The sequence below is a fragment of the Entelurus aequoreus genome, linkage group LG24, assembly GCF_033978785.1.
Source record: "Entelurus aequoreus isolate RoL-2023_Sb linkage group LG24, RoL_Eaeq_v1.1, whole genome shotgun sequence".
Classification (NCBI taxonomy): Eukaryota; Metazoa; Chordata; class Actinopteri; order Syngnathiformes; family Syngnathidae; genus Entelurus; species Entelurus aequoreus.
Window position 1 is genome coordinate 6,962,414 of NC_084754.1, and position 24,264 is coordinate 6,986,677.

Below are 24,264 nucleotides of genomic sequence, written 5' to 3' on the forward strand. Positions count from 1 at the left end.
TGATGACCCTCGCCCCATCCTTGTTTGTGAATGACTGAGCATTTCATGGAATCTACTTTTATACCCAATCATGGCACCCACCTGTTCCCAATTTGCCTGCTCACCTGTGGGATGTTCCAAATAAGTGTTTGATGAGCATTCCTCAACTTTATCAGTATTTATTGCCACCTTTCCCAACTTCTTTGTCACGTGTTGCTGGCAGCAAATTCTACAGTGAATGATTATTTGCACAAAAAAAAACGTTTGAGTTTGAACATCAAATATGTTGTCTTTGTAGCATATTCAACTGAATATGGGTTGGAAATGATTTTCAAATCATTGTATTCCGTTTATATTTACATCTAACACAATTTCCCAACTCATATGGAAACGGGGTTTGTAGATAATCTCCCACGGCACACCAGACTGCATCTCACGGCACAGTGGTCGAAAAACAAGGGTGTAAGCGAGCGGTATCAGTACTACACAATATTGACAATTGGCAGTCACGTTACGGCAGTTTCCGATGTTTTTGCGACCGCGTGCCTGCCAAGTGCCAAATTCATCATTCTTGTGTCCAATGTGAGATGGATGCTGTACGCTCTGCGCTAACTAAAGTTCCTTCTTCCAGGCGTCCGCATGGGAAGTCTGGGCTTGTTCCTGCAGTGCGCTACCTCAACCTTCTTCTCCATGGTCATGAGTCGCATGGTTGCCCACTTCGGGTCTCGCCGGGTGTACTTGAGCGGCATGGTGAGCTTCACCGCCTCCGCTCTGGTCATCTGCCTTTCCAAAAGCGTGGTGCTGGTCACGATCATGGCCGCCCTCACCGGCTACGCCTACGCCACCCTGCAGACCTTACCCTACACCCTCACCTGCCTCTACCACAAAGAGAAGAAGGTGAGCAGTCCGCACCATGAGGGTTAGTCGGGAAGGACTGTGGGGATGCCAGCTGAAGCTTGTCTTCTCCAATTGCAGGTGTTCATGCCAAAAAGGAAGACCAAACACGTGCATAAAAACGGCATCAAAAACATAACCAAGCGGGACTATTTGGCGGCTGCAGAAGAGGGACTAACCAACGCCGCTGGCGCCCCCTACAGCCAGGACACTTACTACTCCGCTTCCCTCACTCAGAACGGAATCACAGAACAGGACCAGCCGGAGTTGGGATACGAAAACCGTGGCGTGGGCTTGGACTTTGCCATTTTAGACAGCACCTTCCTCCTCGCTCAGGTTATCCCCACCCTTTTTATGGGCGCCATTGCGCAATTGGCACAGTCTGTGACGGCGTACATGGCCTGCTCCGCCATCTTGGGCGTCGTCGGCATCTATTTTGCCACTCACGTCGTCTTTGACCAAAAGGACCTCAAAGGCCGAGACTTGGACGGGAAACCCATGGAGAAGATTGTGGAGTAATCAGTTTCCCTTTGGGTGGAGAGGAGGTGAACAATGCACTAAAGGATCGTTTGGTATCCCAGGAGGCCTTGCTCCATTGAAACAGCACCTTATCAAGTGTGCCGATACGAGGCAGTGGAGATAAAAAGTGAACATATCATCAGCAACGTGCAGCTACATCAATTACACCTGTTTACCCTGTTAATAATGCTGGTGCACATAACTACTTGCAGGGTATTTACATGCTTTTAGTTTGGTACTAAGACCCCTCATCACCTTCCTTTACAGCCAAGTAGGGGAACACTGCAGGACTAACCCTTTACAGTCATTCTTTGGTCAGGGCATTGAACCAGGTTGTCTTAGAAGACTATTTCATCGGTTCTTGTTTAAAACTCGAGCTGTCCTATCTAATCATGAGAAAGAACCGATGAAGCCTCTAATGAATCGTTCACAACTGGACTGTCCAGGTTGTCTTAGAAGACTATTTTATCAGTTCTTGCTGAAGAACTCCAGGTTTCCTATCTAGTCATGAGAAAGAACCAATGAAGCCTCTAATGAATCGTTCACAACTGGACTGTCCAGGTTGTCTTAGAAGACTACTTCATCGGTTCTTGCTGAAAGAGTCAAGCTGTCCTATCTAGTTATGAGAAAGAACCAATGAAGCCTCTAATGAATCGTTCACAACTAGACTGTCCAGGTTGTCTTAGAAGACTATTCCATCGGTTCTTGTTTAAAACTCGAGCTGTCCTATCTAGTCATGAGAAAGAACCGATGAAGCCTCTAATTAATTGATCACTACTGGACTGTCCAGGTTGTCTTAGAAGACTATTTCATCGATTCTTGTTTAAAACTCAAGCTGTCCTATCTAGTCATGAGAAAGAACCGATGAAGCCTCTAATGAATCGTTCACAACTGGACTGTCTAGGTTGTCCTAGAAAACTATTTCATCGGTTCTTGCCGAAGGACTCGAGCTGTCCTATCTAGTCATGAGAAAGAACCGATGAAGTCTCTAATGAATCATTCACAACTGGACTGTCCAGGTTGTCTTTGACTATTTCATCGGTTCTTGCTGAAAGAATCAAGCTGTCCTATCTAGTTATGAGAAAGAACCGATGAAGCCTCTAATTAATCATTCACAACTGGACTGTCCAGGTTGTCTTAGAAGACTATTTCATCAGTTCTTGTTTAAAACTTGAGCTGTCCTATCTAATCATGAGAAAGAACTGATAAAGCCTCTAATTAATTGATCACTACTGGACTGTCCAGGTTGTCTTAGAAGACTACTTCATCGGTTCTTGCTGAAAGAGTCAAGCTGTCCTATCTAGTTATGAGAAAGAACCAATGAAGCCTCTAATGAATCATTCACAACTGGACTGTCCAGGTTGTCTTAGAAGACTATTCCATCGGTTCTTGTTTAAAACTCGAGCTGTCCTATCTGGTCATGAGAAAGAACCGATGAAGCCTCTAATTAATCATTCACAACTGGACTGTCCAGGTTGTCTTAGAAGACTATTTCATCAGTTCTTGTTTAAAACTTGAGCTGTCCTATCTAATCATGAGAAAGAACCGATAAAGCCTCTAATTAATTGATCACTACTGGACTGTCCAGGTTGTCTTAGAAGACTACTTCATCGGTTCTTGCTGAAAGAGTCAAGCTGTCCTATCTAGTTATGAGAAAGAACCAATGAAGCCTCTAATGAATCATTCACAACTGGACTGTCCAGGTTGTCTTAGAAGACTATTCCATCGGTTCTTGTTTAAAACTCGAGCTGTCCTATCTGGTCATGAGAAAGAACCGATGAAGCCTCCAATTAATTGATCACTACTGGACTGTCCAGGTTGTCTTAGAAGACTATTTCATCGATTCTTGTTTAAAACTCAAGCTGTCCTATCTAGTCATGAGAAAGAACCAATGAAGTCTCTAATGAATCGTTCACAACTGGACTGTCCAGGTTGTCCTAGAAAACAATTTCATCGGTTCTTGCCGAAGGACTCGAACTGTCCTATCTAGTCATGAGAAAGAACAGATGAAGCCTCTAATGAATCATTCACAACTGGACTGTCCAGGTTGTCTTAGACTATTTAATCGGTTCTTGCTGAAATAATCAAGCTGTCCTACCTAGTTATGAGAAAGAACCGATGAAGCCTCTAATGAATCGTTCACAACTGGACTGTTCAGGTTGCCTTAGAAGACTACTTCATCGGTTCTTGTTTAAAACGCAAGCTGTCCTATCTAGTCATGAGAAAGAACCGATGAAGCCTCTAATGAATCGTTCACAACTGGACTGTCCAGGTTATCTTAGAAGACTATTTCATCAGTTATTGTTTAATACTCGAGCTGTCCTATCTAAACATGAGAAAGATCCGATGAAGCCTCTGATGACTTAATCACTTATGGACTGTTTAGGTTGTCTTATAAGATGTTTCACATGTCTGACCAGGGTTCATCACTACATGCTCAAGGCTAAAGCTGTCCTATCTTGTCTTGAGCATGAACCGATGCAGCCTACTGGGACCCACTGTAAACATTATATGGACTTTCACTGTGCTTTTTGAAGTTAAATGAAGGTTTCTCTGGGTCTATCTAGTTAGGTTGGTTAAAGACATCTCTTTTGCTTTATCAATGACTTGTTATGAAGCTGTCCTATCTTGTCCTGAGCACAAACTGCTTGGATGAGAGTTGAAACGTCCTGTAAGACAACCCTCACAGTTTGCTGAGTTAAACCTGCAGATGCCTTCTCTTCCAGTCGCTAGTGTTGACCACAACTATCCAGCTGCAATACCGTATGCCGCCTGGCCAGGTTCCTTGCTGACACTGCAGAGCGGCTTTTACTCTTATCTGTCTTCATAGCTCAGGTTTAATGTCATGCCTTGAACGTGCCATCTTCATTAGGAAGAAGAATCCCAAGTACACAACATTTGTAACACACCTTCATTCCCTCACATCATTGCACTCCTTTGACAATCTTGGACTTGAAGTGAAGATAGTCAACACTAATGTAGGCTACAAATATGCTTCTGCACTGTTTATGGTTTTATTAGAGCATGTTTCTTTCTGCTCTGATTCTACTTGGGCAAAAGGAAACATTGATGGGTTGCACAATCAGTTAAGTGCCTGTGTATTTTATAGACTTTTGTACATATGTTTTTATTTATGATACTTTTATGTCAAGAAGAAACAAATGTTTTTAATTATTGGCCTGTAGCATCTGCTGTAGGTGCAATGGATAAGGGCTATTTTTGTGAAAAGGATAAATTATTTGTATAGACGACGTGCTAAGTTATTTGAACAATGTTCTTTGCTACTCCTTTCCTTTTATTACCACTAGTCTCAAATACATCAACTTTTCATTATTAACCACGCTTTCTTTTAGCTCCTCTTGCAACCAAATGTCCTGTTAGATTCATGTTTTTAAGCAAATGTCCTGTTTTTAAAGTGCCAATTTCACACTCCCAAGGCCAGAAAGATCAAAATATATAGTTTGTCATTGACGCATGCAGCCATGACAGGATGGTGTTCATTTTACGTTCATAACGTTCTGTCAGCAATAAAATGTCAAATGGATAAAGTTGGGTTCTTTGTGTGTCATTTTGACTGTGCTGTGCCAAACAATCTGTTCCTGGGTCAAGCTGGTGTCTTTTAAGTGTAAAAATAAGTCAAGCACCGCTAACATTGAGAGCCATAAAGTAGTATTGAATTTGAGCGTGTTGTGAAATATGGTTGCGTGATATGTGGACCCCGCCTTCCGCCCGAATGCAGCTGAGATTGGCTCCAGCAACCCCCGAAAGGGACAAGCAGTACAAAATGGATGGATGGATATAAATGCACGTAGCGTCCTAGCTAGCAAACTAGTGGCTAATGTCCTTCCACAGTGCAGCTTTTAATCACTAATCCTCGTCTCCATGGCAGCAAATAAACTATTCCTTACAAGTAGTATTATCACTGGAGGACTAGCTAAACATGCTCCACTACACAGGAGGAACTGCTAAGCCAGAGCTGTTGAATGTGGAGAGTGGGTAAACTGATACAAAAATCGACTATTGATACCAAGGTCCATACTACAGTGATTAGAGTGATATTTTTCCTCATCACAAACTCTTATTTCTGCATCTAAGTTTACAAACTAAAAAAATAAGAGCTTTTATTTTGCACTATAGACTTTATTTTACATAAAGGGGAATTCATATGGAAATCATTACCTCTAAAGGCTTAGTGGCCATAGCATGGACAGCACCTTTTAGCTCTTATTTCCAAAATTGTGTACACTACTGAATTGGGGTCTTATGGCCGCTTATGTGGACATTTATACTGCCCTCTGGTGGTGTCAGAAGAGTATAACATACAGTGGAATTTGGGGGGGGGGGGGGGGGGGGAAAGTGTAAAAATAACAAATAGCACGTCACTAAACATGAAGTCCACGTTTGTGTACTTATGGACTAAAAGTACATCATATCAGAGGATGATTATTAGTTTTTATTCTTATTAGGATCCAATAAGCCCAAATAGCAAAGAGAAATAAAACAAGCATGTAAACAAACAGCTTGGGCCTTAAGAGGTTAATATTGATATTACACCCCATGCTGTGTTTGTGTCTGATTATAATTGGGATCAATATGTAATAATTTAACTAGAGATGGCCTATATTATCGGCCGATAAATGCTTTAAAATGTAATATCGGAAATTATCGGTATCGTTTTTTTAATTATCGGTATCGTTTTTTTAAATTAAATCGATATAAAAACACAAGATACACTTACAATTAGTGCACCAACCCAAAAAACCTCCCTCTCCCATTCACACTCATTCACACAAAAGGGTTGTTTCTTTCTGTTATTAATATTCTGGTTCCTACATAATATATATCAATATATATCAATACAGTCTGCAAGGAATACAGTCCGTAAGCACACATGATTGTGTGTGCTGCTGGTCCACTAATAGTACTAACCTTTAACAGTTAATTTTACTCATTTTCATTAATTACTAGTTTCTATGTAACTGTTTTTATATTGTTTTACTTACTTTTTTATTCAAGAAATTTGTATTTATTTATTTATTTTATTTTATTAATTTAAAAAAATGGATCTTATAATAAAATAATAATGGATTAGATTTTATATCGCGCTTTTCTATTATTATATTCACCATACCTGGTTGTCCAAATTAGGCGTAATAATGTGTTAATTCCACGACTATGTATCGGTTGATATCGGTATCGGTAATTAAGAGTTGGACAATATCGGGATATCGGCAAAAAAGCCATTATCGGACATCCCTAAATTTAAGCATCTTGACATTTTTAAGTATCAGAATTGGTACGACCAATACTGCCCCTGTAACTACTTGCTATTGGATACCATACCCAAACCGGTCCATACTACAAAGCTAAATATATCCTTTGGTGTACCGCAGGGATCAATACTGGGACCAAAATTGTCCAAACTGTATATAAATGACATTGGCAAAGTTGGCGAAGACTTAGTATTATTTGCAGACGATACAAGAGTGTTTTGTTCAGGAGAGAACAAAACGGAATCGAATACAAATAATAACAGAAGAAGAAATGAACAAATAAAGAAGATGGTTTGACAAAAACAGACCATCTTTGAATCTCAGAAAAAACGAAATAATGCAACTCGTCTGTTGGTTCTTTACTGTCCAGAAACGTTGCCTTATTTTGAAATCCAAACGTAGACAAGTAGGTGCCAACTTATTCTTACGCTTGCAATAAAATCAATGTGTTATTCCAACGACACACTCACTGACACCATCTTGGTGCTAGCGCCCCCCCGTGGTGATGCAGGGAAGTGAGTGTCACGGCCTCCCTGACACATGACCACACAGCTGCTGACATTATGTGCTAGTGTCACGGGGGACGGCACGCAGACTATGTGCACCATTCCATGTCAGGCCTGCACTCTGCTCTTACATACTGGGAACATGCAGATAATAATGTCAGCAAGGACAGCTGGGTTCAGGTGGAGGTGATGAGTGGCGCGCGGGGGGGGCGCCTTCTAGTGGTACACCAATGAATCAATTAAATGTTCAAACACGGTGTAACTGTTCAAACTGTGTTACGGCTATATTAATATAAACCTCTGCCTTGTTTTTAATGAATACTTAGGCCTGCTACACTACTGCATGTTAATGTGGGTCATTACGGTGGTGCTTAGGGAGAATAAGTTTGAGACGCCCTGCTCCAGAAGGTTCCATGAAGCTGTTGAAAGGCGCTCAACAAAAAAATAAAAAATTAAGTGTCAACTCGAGCTGTCCTATCTAGTCATGAGAAAGAACCGATGAAGCCTCTAATGAATCGTTCACAATTGGACTGTCCAGGTTGTCTTAGAAAACTATTTCATCGGTTCTTGCCGAAGAACTTGAGCTGTCCTATCTAAAAAAAAATCTGGACGCAGAGATGAGCGGTCGCACTCTCTTTCGCTCCCGATCGGGAATCCAAACAACTGCTCGGATTATCCCACACTTCCTCCTTTTTCTACTGTGGATCACGGATTTATATTTTAAACCTCCTCGGATACTCTACCCTCTTGAAAATGAGAGTCAAGAACGCGAAATGGACATACACAGTGACTTTTATCTCCACGACAATACATCAGCGAAGCACTTTGGCTTTGGAGCTAACGTATTAGCATCGTGCTTGTCTGCACATCGAGGCAGAAGAAGGATAGACAGAAAGTCAATAATACTACTATTACTTCTACTATCAGGAGACACTGAACTCAACACTGGACCTGCAACAACACAGTTAATGTTGTCCCGACTGGCGAAGACTAGCAATGCTACTGCTAGCGTCGCCATCGAAGCTAACTTGGCTACCGGCTCATCTCAGCTCAAGCTCACCTGTGCTCCAGTGATCGGCGGCTCGGCGGAGGACTTCGCCCCGTTCATCGACACGGTCGGAGGTTCGGCGGCGGCGGTGGAGGACGACCCGGTGATTGCGGGGAACTGCACGAGATGGCGGGGGTCCACGCGGCCTCTCCCCGGTCCCAGACGGTCGAGGACGCGGCATACACAGGATTCAGAGGCACCTTTACACAAACATTTTCGTTATTCTCTTTCTCTTCAAAAAAGCCTGCCAAAAGGAAACCCAACCCCACCCCCAGCAACCCTACCTGGCCTCCCCCTCTTCCCCTCTCCAACTCCGCCCCTCCCTCTCCCTCTCCCTCCACCTGGAGGACGATCAATATGCCTCTCTCTCTCTCTCCTCTCTCTCCTTGCTCTTCAACTTCAACAGCAATAATAACCAACAATTTTTCTGGTCAGTACCACAACACAGCGGACTCTGATGCTCTTTTTGGTTCCAGTGGACTACACATCATCCACCTTAATGTGAACAGCCTCTCTGGAGCCAAACTTGACCAAATCAGAGAAATGTTCCTCAACACGAAGGTAAAAATCTTGTGTTTCTCTGAAACCAAATTTGATCAAAGTATTTCTGACTCAGAGATAGAAATACAAAACTTTTCGGTTATCAGAAAGGATAGGAATAAACACGGTGGGGGCGTTTGTATGTATATTCACCAGGATATTAAATACATAACTCGCACTGATCTTAACCACAATGACCTGGAATCTGTGTGGGCGGAAATCAAATTTAAAAACGCTAAGCCGGTACTATTAGGGAGTGTTTATAGACCCCCTAATCAGAGTGATTTCTATGGGGCTTTGGAAGAATGCTTGGCATGGACAGACAACATGGAGAAAATTATAACTGGGGATCTGAACACAGATATTCAACGCAAAGATGCGCCTGTCTTCAGATCCTTCAGCAAGTTTTGTAATCTGCACGGTCTTTCCCAGCTAATAGCGCTACCCACAAGGGTGTGTGATTCCACCCAGTCAACCATAGATCTCATTCTTACTTCAGACCGGCCTAAAATAAAAAATAGTGGGGTCATGATTTGTGGTCTTAGCGACCACTATCTAACCTTCTGCACCCGTAAAATAGCTAAACCTAAAGCCAATGGCCATATAACAGCCCAATCCAGATCCCTCAAAAAATACTCCAATGACAATTTCAATTTAAAATTAGATGAGTGGGACTGGTCCCCTGTGCTCGCGAGCAACCTGGTCGATGTTGCTTAGGATCGCTTCAAAACGGCGTTCCTAAAAATACTAAATGACATGGCTCCCGTGAAAACAGTCAGGATCAAAGCCCGCTCGGAACCATGGATGAATCCGGACCTATTAGCTGCCATAAAAGACAGAGACAGGAAATACTCTGAATACCAAAAATGTAAAACAGAAGTAGATAAACAACCCAATAATATCAACCTCAAATTACTCCTTTCAACTCTCAAAAAGCAATGCAATAAATTAAGAAATAAGTCAACCAACCTGACTAAATCCTTAAAAAAATTTACATTAAGAACAAAATAGAGGAAAACACAAATAAGCCACGTGAGCTCTGGAAAATTCTCAACAACCAGCTTCCTGGTTGCAGCCAGAAACTTAAAACAAGACTCACCAACATCAGCATCAAGGAGGGTGACTCCCTCATTACAGACAAAATGGAGGTAGCTAGCAGACTTAACATCTTTTTCACCAGCATAGCCGCAACTCTTGTCAACAAGCTGTCCCACCACTCTGGTCGCTTTGGTGTAGAACACATTAAAGCCTTCTACAGAAAGCTAGGAGTATCCAACGATGATTTCAAATTAGAAATGGTCACAGCTGATGAGGTGTTTAAAAAATTGAGAGCGCTCCACCCTAACAAGGCCACCGGCCTTGATAATATTCCCTCCAGATTCCTCAGGGACTCTGCCTCCATCATTGCCCCGATCATCACGCACATAATAAACCTATCAATTACACAAGGCCAAGTACCAAAAGATTTTAAGATAGGAGTTAAGGAAGCAAATTGGAACCTGGCAACTACCGACCTGTTTCTATTCTCAGTTCCGTTTCGAAAGTAATGGAGAAAATAGTTTATGAACAGGTCAATAGTTACCTTGCCATTAATAAACTCATGTACAAATTCCAATCCGGCTTCAGAACTAACCACTCCACTGACACATGCCTTCTCTATCTGACCGACCACATCAAACATGAGGTGGACGCGGGCAAATACTGCGGCATGGTCATGCTGGACCTTCAGAAGGCCTTTGACACCGTTAACCACGCTATACTGTTGGATAAGCTCAGAGCAATCGGATTTAACAAAACCTCATGGAGCTGGATGCAACCTTACTTGGAGGGGAGGGAACAGGTGGTAGAGGTGAACGGCACCGTGTCCCCCCCCCCCCCCTCTCTGTGAGCTGTGGAGTCCCCCAAGGCAGTATATTGGGACCTTTACTGTTCCTAATATACATAAACGACATGTCATCGGCATGCGACTGTGAATTGTTTTTGTTTGCGGATGACTCTGCCTTGCTGGTATCCGGTAAGGACAAGTCACAGGTGGAGAAAATCCTCAGTGCTGAGTTCTGTAGAACTTGCACCTGGCTCGCTGACAACAAGCTATCCATACACTTGGGTAAAACAGAATCCATCCTGTTTGGGTCCCACATCAAACTTAAGAAAGTCAATGACTTCACCATAAAAGTAGGTGACATTGTTATCACCAGGAAAGATGAGGTCACCTACCTAGGTTCCATTCTAGAGGCTAACCTTTCCTGTGATAAAATGGCAACCAAGGTAATCAAAAAGGTTAACCAACGAACGAGATTTCTCCACAGAATTTCCTCTCTGGTCAACAAAAGCACCTTGAGGATTCTGGCGGGAACTCTCGTTCAACCCTTTTTCGATTACGCATGCACCTCCTGGTACCCTAGCACCTCCAAAACCCTCAAATCTAAACTCCAAACATCTCAGAACAAGCTAGTCAGGTTACTTCTAGACCTCCACCCCAGATCCCACCTCACTCCTACCCACTTCTCTAAAGTGGGCTGGCTCAAGGTGGAGGACAGAGTTAAACAACTTGCACTGAGCCTAGTCTATAAAATCCGCTACACCTCCCTGATACCGAAGTACATGTCAAACTACTTCCTTAACGTAAATGACCGCCATAACCACAACACCAGGGGGTGCTCCACTAACCACGTTAAACCCAGATTCCGAACTAACAAAGGTCTTAACTCATTCTCTTTCTATGCCACATCAATGTGGAATGCGCTCCCAACAGGTATAAAAGAAAGGGCATCTCTATCCTCCTTCAAAACCGCAATAAAAGTTCACCTCCAGGCAGCTACAACCCTAAACTAACACCCTCCCCGGATTGCTAATAATCAAATGTAAACAATCAAATGCAGATACTTTTTCTTTTGCCTTCTGATCTCTCTCTCTCTCTCTCTCTCTCTCTCTCTCTCTCTCTCTCTCTCTCTCTCTCTCTCTCTCTCTCTCTCTCTCTCTCTCTCTATGTCCACTACTTGATGTCCATATCCCCCCCCCCCTCCACACCCCTGATTGTAAATAATGTAAATAATTCAATGTGATTATCTTATGTGATGACTGTATTATGATGATAGTATATATGATAGTATATATCTGTATCATGAATCAATTTAAGTGGACCCCGACTTAAGTTGAAAAACTTATTCGGGTGTTACCATTTAGTGGTCAATTGTACGGAATATGTACTTCACTGTGCAACCTACTAATAAAAGTCTCAATCAATCAATCAATCAAGTCATGGAAAAAGAACCAATGCAGGGGTGGGCAATTAATTTTTACCGGGGGCCGCATGAGCAACCCGAGCACTGCTGGAGGGCCACATCGACAATATTTCAATTAAATTTTGCTCAATATTATTTTTGATATATACCGTAAGATAAATAATAATAATAATAATAATTAATAATAATAGTAATACTTCAACATAGTGTGTGTAACAGCATTCCATGACTAATGTAAATAAATTAACATTAATAATAAATGACAGTAAAATAAGCACACGTATGACTGAGGAGTCATAGTGTAACTTTGTGTGGTGTTTGAGTTGTCCGACTTTTTGTGTGGCCATAAACGCACCAGTGGTTTAGTGCTATGCGTGTTGGTGACAGATGACAAGTTGGTTTTGGCCTGGTTTGTACGGCAGAAAATGACTAGTTTTTCGAGATAGAAGTGTTTTACTCATGTTTTTGGTGTGGTTATGTCCGAATATAAACAGTTTTGCTCAATAAAGTGATCGATATAATTCCTGTCCTCGAAGCATCTCGATAGACGTTACAATAATTGAACGGTGTTCAATTGAACGGTGTTGACGAACACCGTTAGGGCCGCTTGTTGTCACTGTCACTCAAAGTTGCATTGCAAAATTACATAGAATAAATATGTTGATTTTGTTTAGAATTCAGATGGGATTTGATTTGGTGCGCGGCATATATTTGCTGTGCGCAGAGGACGCTTGAGCAGTGCGCAATTGCGCAGGCGCGCACCTTAGAGGGAACGTTGCTTGGCAGTCCATGTCTTGTTGAAAACACGCCATTCCTCATCAACTTTTCTCTTTTTAGCGTCTCGGGTGTAAACCATGCATCTCTTGTCGCTGCATGTGCACCTTCACTCGCAGGTTACACACGGACATACGCTCATAAATAATACTTTTCAAAATAAAAGCAGCACAGTTGTATTGCACGCACGACATAGATGTTTTTTCAACTTTATTTTGTAATTTGTGATTGCAGTTGTTCACATTCACTCACAATCACGCACGCGCATACGTCCACACGGAAGTAATACAAATAACGATTTTCAAAACAAAAGCAGCACCGTTGTATTGCACACTCGACATAGATACTTTTTTAAATTTATTTTGTAATTTATAATTGCCCTCACGCGGGCCGGACAGGGACGCACAAAGGGCCGGATGCCCAGGTCTGCTCTAATGAATCGTTCACAACTGGACTGTCCCGGTTGCCTTAAAATACTATTTCATTGGTTCTTGATGAAGAACTTGAGCTGTCCTATCTAGTCATGAGAAAGAACCAATGAAACCTCTAAAGAATTGATCACTACTGGACTGTCCAGGTTGTCTTGGAAGACTATTTCATCGGTTCTTGCCGGAAAACTCGAGCTGTCCTATCCAGTCATGAGAAAGAACCGATGAAGCCTCTCATGAGTCATTCACAACTGGACTGTCTAGGTTGTCTTAGAAGACCATTTCATCGATTCTTGCCGAAAAACTCGAGCTGTCCTATCTAATCATGAGAAAGAACCGATGAAGCCTCTAATGAATTGATCACTACTGGATTGTCCAGGTTGCCTTAAGACTATTTCATTGGTTCTTGCTGAAGAACTCGAGCTGTCCTATCTAGTCATGAGAAAGAACCGATGAAGCCTCTAATGAATCGTTCACAACTGGACTGTCCAGGTTGTCTTAGAAGAATATTTTAATCGGTTGTTGCCGAAGAACTTGAGCTGTCCTATCTAGTCATGGAAAAAGAACCAATGGAGCCTCTAATGAATCGTTCACAACTGGACTGTCCCGGTTGCCTTAAAAGACTATTTCATTGGTTCTTGCTGAAGAACTTGAGCTGTCCTATCTTGTCATGAAAAAGAACCAATGAAGCCTCTAATGAGTCATTCACAACTGGACTGTCCAGGTTGTCTTGTAAGACTATTTCATCGGTTCTTGCCGGAAAACTCGAGCTGTCCTATCTAGTCATGAGAAAGAACCGATGAAGGCTCTCATGAGTCATTCACAACTGGACTGTCCAGGTTGTCTTAGAAGACTATTTAATCAGTTCTTGTGGAAAAACTTGAGCTGTCCTATCTAATCATGAGAAAGAACCGATGAAGCCTCTAATGAATTGATCACTACTGGATTGTCCAGGTTGCCTTAAGACTATTTCATTGGTTCTTGCTGAAGAACTCGAGCTGTCTTATCTAGTCATGAGAAAGAACTGATGAAGCCTCTAATGAATCATTCACGACTGGACTGTCCAGGTTGTCTTAGAAGATTATTTTAATCGTTTTTTGCCGAAGAACTTGAGCTGTCCTATCTAGTCATGGAAAAAGAACCAATGGAGCCTCTAATGAATCGTTCGCAACTGGACTGTCCTGGTTGCCTTAAAAGACTATTTTATTGGTTCTTGCTGAAGAACTTGAACTGTCCTATCTAGTCATGAGAAAGAACCAATGAAGCCTTTTAATGAGTCATTCACAACTGGACTGTCCAGGTTGTCTTGGAAGACTATTTCATCGGTTCTTGACGGAAAACTCGAGCTGTCCTATCTAGTCATGAGAAAGAACCGATGAAGCCTCTCATGAGTCATTCACAACTGGACTGTCCAGGTTGTCTTAGAAGACAATTTCATCTGTTCTTGCCGGAAAACTCGAGCTGTCCTATCTAATCATGAGAAAGAACTGATGAAGCCTCTAATGAATTGATCACTACTGGATTGTCCAGGTTGCCTTAAGACTATTTCATTGGTTCTTGCTGAAGAACTCGAGCTGTCCTATCAAGTCATGAGAAAGAACCGATGAAGCCTCTAATGAATCGTTCACAACTGGACTGTCCAGGTTGTCTTAGAAGACTATTTTAATCGGTTGTTGCCGAAGAACTTGAGCTGTCCTATCTAGTCATGGAAAAAGAACTAATGGAGCCTCTAATGAATCGTTCACAACTGGACTGTCCAGGTTGTCTTAGAAGACTATTTCATCGGTTCTTGCCGAAAAACTCGAGCTGTCCGATCTAGTCATGAGAAACAACCAATTAAGCCTCTAATGAATTGTTCACAACTGGATTGTCCAGGTTGCCTTAAAAGACTATTTCATTGGTTCTTGCTGAAGAACTCGAGCTGTCCTATCTAGTCATGAGAAAGAACCAATGAAGCCTCTAATGAGTCATTCACAACTGGATTGTCCAGGTTGCCTTAAAAGACTATTTTATTGGTTCTTACTGAGGAACTCAAGCTGTCCTATCTAGTCATGAGAAAGAACCGATGAAGCCTCTAATGAATCGTTCACAACTGGACTGTCCAGGTTGTCTTAGAAGACTATTTTAATCGGTTGTTGCCGAAGAACTTGAGCTGTCCTATCTAGTCATGGAAAAAGAACCAATGGAGCCTCTAATGAATCGTTCACAACTGGACTGTCCAGGTTGTCTTAGAAGACTATTTCATCTGTGTTTGCCGAAAAACTCGAGCTGTCCTATCTAATCATGAGAAAGAACCGATGAAGCCTCTAATGAATTGATCACTCCTGGATTGTCCAGGTTGCCTTAAAAGACTATTTCATTGGTTCTTGCTGAAGAACTCGAGCTGTCCTATCTAGTCATGAGAAAGAACCAATGAAGCCTTTAATGAGTCATTCACAACTGGACTGTCCAGGTTGTCTTGGAAGACTATTTCATCGGTTCTTGCCGGAAAACTCGAGCTGTCCTATCTAGTCATGAGAAAGAACCGATGAAGCCTCCCATGAGTCATTCACAACTTGACTGTCCAGGTTGTTTTAGAAGACTATTTCATTGGTTCTTACTGAGGAACTCGAGCTGTCCTATCTAGTCATGAGAAAGAACCGATGAAGCCTCTAATGAATCGTTCACAACTGGACTGTCCAGGTTGTCTTAGAAGACTATTTCATCGGTTCTTGCCGAAAAACTTGAGCTGTCCTATCTAATCATGAGAAAGAACCGATGAAGCCTCTAATGGATTGATCACTACTGGATTGTTCAGGTTGCCTTAAAAGACTATTTCATTGGTTCTTGCTGAAGAACTCGAGCTGTCCTATCTAGTCATGAGAACGAACCAATGAAGCATCTAATGAATCGTTCATAACTGGATTGTCCAGGTTGTCTTAGAAGACTATTTTAATCGGTTGTTGCCGAAGAACTTGAGCTGTCCTATCTAGTCATGGAAAAAGAACCAATGGAGCCTCTAATTAATCGTTCGCAACTGGACTGTCCCGGTTGCCTTAAAAGACTATTTCATTGGTTCTTGCTGAAGAACTTGAGCTGTCCTATCTAGTCATGAGAAAGAACCAATGAAGCCTCTAATGAGTCATTCACAACTGGACTGTCCAGGTTGTCTTGGAAGACTATTTCATCGGTTCTTACCGGAAAACTCGAGCTGTCCTATCTAGTCATGAGAAAGAACCGATGAAGCCTTTCATGAGTCATTCACAACTGGACTGTCCAGGTTGTCTTAGAAGACTATTTCATCGGTTCTTGCCGAAAAACTCGAGCTGTCCTATCTAATCATGAGAAAGAGCCGATAAAGCCTCTTATGAACTGATCACTACTGGATTGTCCAGGTTGCCTTAAAAGACTATTTCATTGGTTCTTACTGAAGAACTCAAGCTGTCCTATCTAGTCATGAGAAATAACCGATGAAGCCTCTAATGAATCATTCACAACTGGACTGTCCAGGTTGTCTTAGAAGACTATTTTAATCGTTTTTTTGCCGAAGAACTTGAGCTGTCCTATCTAGTCATGGAAAAAGAACCAATGGAGCCTCTAATGAATCGTTCGCAACTGGACTGTCCTGGTTGCCTTAAAAGACTATTTCATTGGTTCTTGCTGAAGAACTTGAGCTGTCTTATCTAGTCATGAGAAAGAACCAATGAAGCCTTTTAATGAGTCATTCACAACTGGACTGTCCAGGTTGTCTTGGAAGACTATTTCATCGGTGCTTGCCGAAGAACTTGAGCTGTCCTATCTAGTCATGAAAGAGAACTGTTGAAGCCTCAAATGAATCGTTCACAACTGGACTGACGAGGTTGTCTTAGAAGACTACTTCATCGGTTCTTGCCGAAAAACTCGAGCTGTCCTATCTAGTAATGAGAAACAACCAATTAAGCCTCTAATGAATTGTTCACAACTGGATTGTCCAGGTTGCCTTAAAACACTATTTCATTGGTTCTTGATGAAGAACTCGAGCTGTCCTATCTAGTCATGAGAAAGAACCAATGAAGCCTCTAATGAGTCATTCACAACTGGACTGTCCAGGTTGTCTTAGAAGACTATTTCATCGGTTCTTGCCGAAAAACTCGAGCTGTCCTATCTAGTCATGAGAAACAACCAATTAAGCCTCTAATGAATTGTTCACAACTGGATTGTCCAGGTTGTCTTAGAAGACTATTTCATCGGTGTTTGCCGAAGAACTTGAGCTGTCCTATCTAGTCATGAAAAAGAACTGTTGAAGCCTCAAATTAATCGTTCACAACTGGACTGTCCAGGTTGTCTTGGAAGACTATTTCATCGGTGCTTGCAGAAGAACTTGAGCTGTCCTATCTAGTCATGAAAAAGAACTGTTGAAGCCTCAAATGAATCGTTCACAACTGGACTGTCGAGGTTGTCTTAGAAGACTATTTCATCGGTTCTTGCCGAAAAACTCGAGCTGTCCTATCTAGTAATGAGAAACAACCAATTAAGCCTCTAATGAATTGTTCACAACTGGACTGTCCAGGTTGTCTAAGAAGACTATTTAATCGTTTTTTGTTTAAAACTCGAGCTGTCCTATCCAATCATGAGAAAGAAGCCTCCAATGAATCGTTTTACTGAATACTTAGGCCTGCTACGCTACTGCATGTTAATGTGGGTCATCACGGTGGTGCTTGGAGAGAAGAAGTTTGAGACCCCCTGCTCCAGAATGTTCCATGGGTGAAGTTGTTGAAAGGCGCTCAAGAAAGAAAAAAAAGAAAAAAAGTGTGGCAGCATAAAGTTCTGTCATTGCTCTCCAGTGACAAGCGGGACTGTTTTTACACCTTCTTTCTAAATAAGGAAGCAGCCTGACAGACATATGACCACCCACCCAATTTGGGAGCAGCGTGAGTGACCCCCCCACCCCCCCCCCCCCCTCTTTTCCCAGGCCGGCCATGGCAAGACATTGAAGCCTCCACGCGAGACTCCGGTGCTTTCCTGCCGCCTACAGGATGCCGGGCCCGGCCTGAGAGAGAGCGGGGGGCTCCTTCTCTCTTCCTGGTCCTGCCCCACGTCACGGGGTCTCCTCCAGGTTGCCGGAGAGAGAGCAAGTGCGCGTGTGAGGGGAGAGAGAGAGGCGTGGAGGAGCTGCGAAACATGGTAATCATCACCACCAGCAGCAGCAGCAGCAGCAGCAGCAGCGCCATCACCTCCCGCGTCTCCTCTCCTCCTCCGCGCCGGGGCTTGCGTTTCATGCCCCGCGCGCCCGAAATAACCCCGAGCCAGCATGCCGACTGGAGAAAAACAAGAAGAGCGGTATTTTTAGCCTCATTAATTTGGACCACGTGGTCTGAAGGTAAACCGGATGGCCGGAGCTCACAGGCTCCTCGTCAGTATGTCCTGCGAGGCCGGCGGCACGTCGCGCCGGACGCTGACCGCCGCGGCGCTGCTCCTCTGCCTGCTGCTGGGCGTCGCGTCGGCGCACCCGCTGCCGAGCGGCCGGACGAACGCCACCGCGCTGGAGAGGCGCTGGGAGACGCTCTTCTCCCGCTCCGTGCTGGGGATCTCCGGGGAGAAGCCGGAGCTCAACTGGGAGAGCGACTACCTGCTGGGCATCAAGCGGGTGCGGAGGCTCTACTGCAACGTGGGCATCGGCTTCCACCTGCAGGTGCTCCCGGACGGACGGATCACCGGCGTGCACCACGAGAACCCGTACAGTGAGTGCCTTCTAATGTGCGTGTGCGTGTGCGTGGACAATTCTATTATTACAAACAATCGGCGCTCAGCACACATATATCCACCACCCGGCCCCTTCCCCTCCCCACCCCCACCTCCTCCCTCCCCGAGCATGACATGAATGTATGGCCGCTTTTAGACACAACTTATTTTTACGCAGGCCACGCAAATGGCGCCACAAAAAAAAAAAAAAAAAAAAAATGCGTGTTGCGTGTGCAGATGTTGAGGGATGCGGAACAAAGCGGTGCGCAGCAAGGTTACACACCCTCATAGATGCGGGGCGGCGACGGAATGCACGGAAAAAGAACCATTGTTGAAATTATTGACCTTTTTTTTCTTTCTTTTTTTTTTCTTGCCCAGGTCTGATTGAGATCTCCACCGTGGAGAGAGGAGTGGTGAGCCTGCACGGCGTCAAGAGTGACTTGTATGTCGCCATGAACAGACGAGGGAGACTATATGGGACGGTAAATATGTGTTTTTGATTATCGCTTACATCTCATTGCGCTAAATGTGATGATCACATGACACGCTAATGAACATTTGAAGTGCATTAGGGCAGTGTTTTTCAACCACTGTGCCGCGGCACACTAGATCAGTGTTTTTCAACCACTGTGCCGCGGCACACTAGTGTGCCGTGAGATACAGTCTGGTGTGCCGTGGGAGATTACCTAATTTCACCTATTTGGGTTAAAAATATTTTTTGCAAAGCAGTAATTATAGTCTGCAAATGATGTGTTGTTGTTGAGTGTCGGTGCTGTCTAGAGCTCGGCAGAGTAACCGTGTAATACTCTTCCATATCAGTAGGTGGCAGCAGGTAGCTAATTGCTTTGTAGATGTCGGTAACAGCGGGAGGCAGCGTGCAGGTAAAAAGGTGTCTAATGCTTAAACCAAAATTAAACAAAAGGTGAGTGCCCCTAGGAAAAGGCATTGAAGCTTAGGGAAGGCTATGCAGAACAAAACTAAAACTGAACTGGCTACAAAGTAAACAAAAACAGAATGCTGGACGACAGCAAAGACTTACTGAGGAGCAAAGACGGTGTCCATAATGTACATCCGAACATGACATGACAATCAACAATGTCCCCACAAAGAAGGATAAAATCAACTGAAATATTCTTGATTGTTAAAACAAAGTAGATGTGGGAAATATCGCTCAAAAGAAAGACATGAAACTGCTACAGGAAAATACCAAAAAAAAGAGAAAAAGACATTAAAATAGGAGCGCAAGACAAGAACTAAAACACTACACACAGGAAAACATCAATAAAGTCCAAATAAGTCAGGGTGTGATGTGACAGGTGGTGACAGTAGACCTGCTTTGAGACGAGCTATATTGATGCATGCTTGGTTATGCTTTAAAGTCATATCCAACGACTTTTTACTGTCAACTGAGTTTCGTTTTTAAATGATTTCTGCTGGTGGTGTGCCTCCGCATTTTTTCAACGCAAAAAAGGTGCCTTGGCTCAAAAAAGGTTGAAAAACACTGCACTAGATTATCTAATTTCACCGGTATAGCTCGGTGGGTAGAGTGGCCGTGCCAGCAACTTGAGGGTTCCAGGTTCGATCCCAGCTTCCGCCATCCTAGTCACTGCCGTTGTGTCCTTGGGCAAGACACTTTACCCACCTGCTCCCAGTGCCACCCACACTGGTTTAAATGTAACTTAGATATTGGGTTTCACTATGTAAAGCGCTTTGAGTCTCTAGAGAAAAAGTGCTATATAAATAAAATTCACTTCACTTCACCTACCGTATTTTAAGTAAGTCATACATTTTACTTTTTGAAACCGATAACTATAATTTCCGATATTACATTTTAAAGCATTTATCGGCCGATAATATCCGATATTATCGGACATCCCTAGTTATTATCAAACAATAACACACAGCAGAACCGAAAATTGGTACCGTTGAGTACCGGTACTGACATTGATTCCCAGGCACTGTGAATTGGTTCAAATGTGAACAGTACCCATCCCTCCCATAACATTTTTTTTTTAAAAACATGTCCTTTGCTAATTACGGTGGGGTTGAATACATCTAATTACCGTATTTTTCGGAGTATAAATCGCACCGGCCGAAAATGCATAATAAAGAAGGAAAAAAACATATAAGTCGCACTGGAGTATAAGTCGCATTTTTGGGGGAAATGTATTTGATAAAAGCCAACACCAAGAATAGACATTTGAAAGGCAATTTAAAATAAATGAAGAACAGTGAACAACAGGCTGAATAAGTGTACGTTATGTGACGCATAAATAACCAACTGAGAACGTGCCTGGTATGTTAACGTAACATATTATGGTAAGAGTCATTCAAATAACTATAACATATAGAACATGCTATACGTTTACCAAACAATTTGTCACTCTTAATCGCTAAATTCCATGAAATCTTATACGTCTAGTCTCTTACGTGAATTAGCTAAATATTATTATTTGATATTTTACGGTAATGTGTTAATAATTTCACACATAAGTCGCTCCTGAGTATAAGTCGCACCCCCGGCCAAACTATGAAAAAAACTGCGACTTATAGTCCGAAAAATACGGTATTTGGGTTAAAAATATTTTTTTGCAAACCAGTAATTATAGTCTGAAAGTGATGTGTTGTTGTTGTTGAGTGTCGGTGCTGTCTAGAGCTCGGCAGAGTAACCGTGTAATACTCTTCCATATCAGTAGGTGGCAGCTGGTAGCTAAATACTTTGTAGATGTCGGAAACAGCGGGAGGCAGTGTGCAGGAAAAAAGGTATCTAGTGCTTAAACCAAAAATAAACAAAAGGTGAGTGCCCCTGAGAAAAGGCATTGAAGCTTAGGGATGGCTATGCAGAACGAGACTAAAACTGAACTAGCTAAAAAGTAAACAAAAACAAAATGCTGGACGACAGCAAAGACTTACTGTGGAGCAAAGACAATGTACATCTGGACATGACAATCAACAATGTCCCCACAAAGAAGGATAAAAACAACAGAAATTATCTTAATTGCTAAAACAAAGTAGATGTAGGAAATATCGCTCAAAGGAAGACATGAAACTGCTACAGGAAAATACCAAAAAAAGCCACCAAAATAGGAGCGCAAGACAAGAACTAAAGCACTAGACCTATATTGATTCACGCTTGGTTATGGTTTAAAGTCATATCCAACAATTGCGACAACGACTTTTTACCGTCAACTGAGTTTTGTTTTTAATGATATCTGCTGGTGGTGAGCCTCCGCATTTTTTCAATGCTAAAAATATGCCTTGGCTCAAAAAAGGTTGAAAAACACTGCATTAGGGTACACAATCTAGTACTTTTATAGACGCTGACCAAATTGTCTCAGTACTACTGGGTATCAATTCAAATTCAAACAGAGGCTTATTTTGCTACCTTTTGTTGCGAAACTAAACACCAGCTCAAACACTTGGCGAGGAAACAATCACTTCGAGGCAGTGTTGCAATTTTGAATGCCAACAAAGCAAGTACAGTAGGGAAGAGATTCATATGGCCCTTGCGTAAGAGAAAGGGGGTGGGTTGGGGTGTGATTATTTTAAACTTAGACTTCCTTTTTATTGTCATTGTGGGGGTGGGAGGAGTCTTTGCAGATTTTTTGAGGCAATACAAACACCAGCTCAAACATTTGGCGAGGAAACAATCACTTTGAGGCAATGTTGCAATTTTGAATGCCAACAAAGCAAGCACAGAAGGAAAGGGATTCCACATATGCGGTCCTCTCCAAGGTTTCTCATAGTCATTCACATTGACGTCCCACTGAGGTGAGTTTTCCTTGCCCGTATGTGGGCTCTGTACCAAGGATGTCGTTGTGGCTTGTACAGCCCTTTGAGACACTTGTGATTTAGGGCTATATAAATAAACATTGATTGATTGATATGGCCCTTGCGTAAGAGGAAGGGGGTGGGTTGGGGTGTGATTATTTTGCAATGCACTCTACTAGGGCTGTGAGTGTTTGGGCACCACACGATTCGATTCGATTCTTGGGGGTCATGATTCGATTCATCAATCAAATCATCTATCCATCTACTTCCGCTTATCCGAGGTCGGGTCGCGGGGGCAGCAGCCTAAGCAGGGAAGCCCAGACTTCCCTCTCCCCAGCCACTTCGTCCAGCTCTTCCCGGGGGATCCCGAGGCGTTCCCAGGCCAGCCGGGAGACATAGTCTTCCCAACGTGTCCTGGGTCTTCCCCGTGGCCTCCTACCGGTCGGACGTGCCCTAAACACCTCCCTAGGGAGGCGTTCGGGTGGCATCCTGACCAGATGCCCGAACCACCTCATCTGGCTCCTCTCGATGTGGAGGAGCAGCGGCTTTACTTTGAGCTCCCCCCGGATGACAGAGCTTCTCACCCTATCTCTAAGGGAGAGCCCCGCCACCCGGCGGAGGAAACTCATTTTGGCCGCTTGTACCCGTGATCTTGTCCTTTCGGTCATAACCCAAAGCTCATGACCATAGGTGAGGATTGGAAACGTAGATCGACCGGTAAATTGAGAGCGTTGCCTTACGGCTCAGCTCCTTCTTCACCACAACGGATCGATACAGCGTCCGCATTACTGAAGACGCCGCACCGATCCGCCTGTCGATCTCACGATCCACTCTTCCCTCACTCGTGAACAAGACTCCGAGGTACTTGAACTCCTCCACTTGGGGCAAGATCTCCTCCCCAACCCGGAGATGGCACTCCACCCTTTTCCGGGCAAGAACCATGGACTCGGACTTGGAGGTGCTGATTCTCATCCCAGTCGCTTCACACTCGGCTGCGAACCCATCCAGTGAGAGCTGAAGATCCTGGCCAAATGAAGCCATCAGGACCACATCATCTGCAAAAAGCAGAGACCTAATCCTGCAGCCACCAAACCGGCTCCCCTCAACGCCTTGACTGCCCCTAGAAATTCTGTCCATAAAAGTTATGAACAGAATCGGTGACAAAGGGCAGCCTTGGCGCAGTCCAACCCTCACTGGAAACGTGTCCGACTTACTGCCGACAATGCGGACCAAGCTCTGACACTGATTATACAGGGAGTGGACCGCCACAATCAGACAGTCCGATACCCCATATTCTCTGAGCACTCCCCACAGGACTTCCTGAGGGACACGGTCGAATGCCTTCTCCAAGTCCACAAAGCACATGTAGACTGGTTGGGCAAACTTCCATGCACCCTCAAGGACCCTGCCGAGAGTATAGAGCTGGTCCACAGTTCCACGACCAGAACGAAAACCACACTGTTCCTCCTGAATCAGAGGTTCGACTATCCGGCGTAGCCTCCTCTCCAGTACACCTGAATAGACCTTACCGGGAAAGCTGAGGAGTGTGATCCCCCAATAGTCAATCAAATCAATACTTTTTAATAA

The 24,264-nt window shown here is 43.4% G+C and overlaps 2 protein-coding genes and 1 long non-coding RNA gene across 4 annotated transcripts in view; 2 read left to right on the forward strand and 1 right to left on the reverse strand.

Moving 5' to 3' along the window:
• slc45a3 (solute carrier family 45 member 3) overlaps positions 1-4,930 on the forward strand; it is an 88,490-nt gene extending 83,560 nt beyond the window's left edge. Inside the window, exons 5-7 of one of the 2 annotated variants that reach the window (XR_009824304.1) lie at positions 611-876; positions 955-2,411; positions 2,524-4,930. Coding sequence is in view for 1 of the 2 variants with exons in the window: in XM_062035420.1 (XP_061891404.1) it covers positions 611-876; positions 955-1,392 (704 nt within the window). In the remaining variant the exon portion in view is untranslated. Of the gene's footprint in view, positions 1-610; positions 877-954 lie in introns of both variants that reach the window. The other variant, XM_062035420.1, reaches the window with a different exon arrangement.
• Positions 4,931-8,338: 3,408 nt separating this feature from the next.
• Positions 8,339-24,264, reverse strand: part of LOC133641593 (uncharacterized) — a 48,193-nt gene continuing 32,267 nt past the window's right edge. Inside the window, exon 3 of the long non-coding RNA XR_009824305.1 lies at positions 8,339-8,419. This is a non-coding gene — a long non-coding RNA (uncharacterized LOC133641593). The remainder of the gene's footprint in view (positions 8,420-24,264) is intronic.
• The window catches only part of LOC133641592 (fibroblast growth factor 4B-like), a 29,840-nt gene continuing 24,129 nt past the window's right edge, over positions 18,554-24,264 (forward strand). Inside the window, exons 1-2 of the mRNA XM_062035429.1 lie at positions 18,554-18,905; positions 19,285-19,388. Of these exons, the coding sequence (XP_061891413.1) occupies positions 18,554-18,905; positions 19,285-19,388 (456 nt within the window). The remainder of the gene's footprint in view (positions 18,906-19,284; positions 19,389-24,264) is intronic.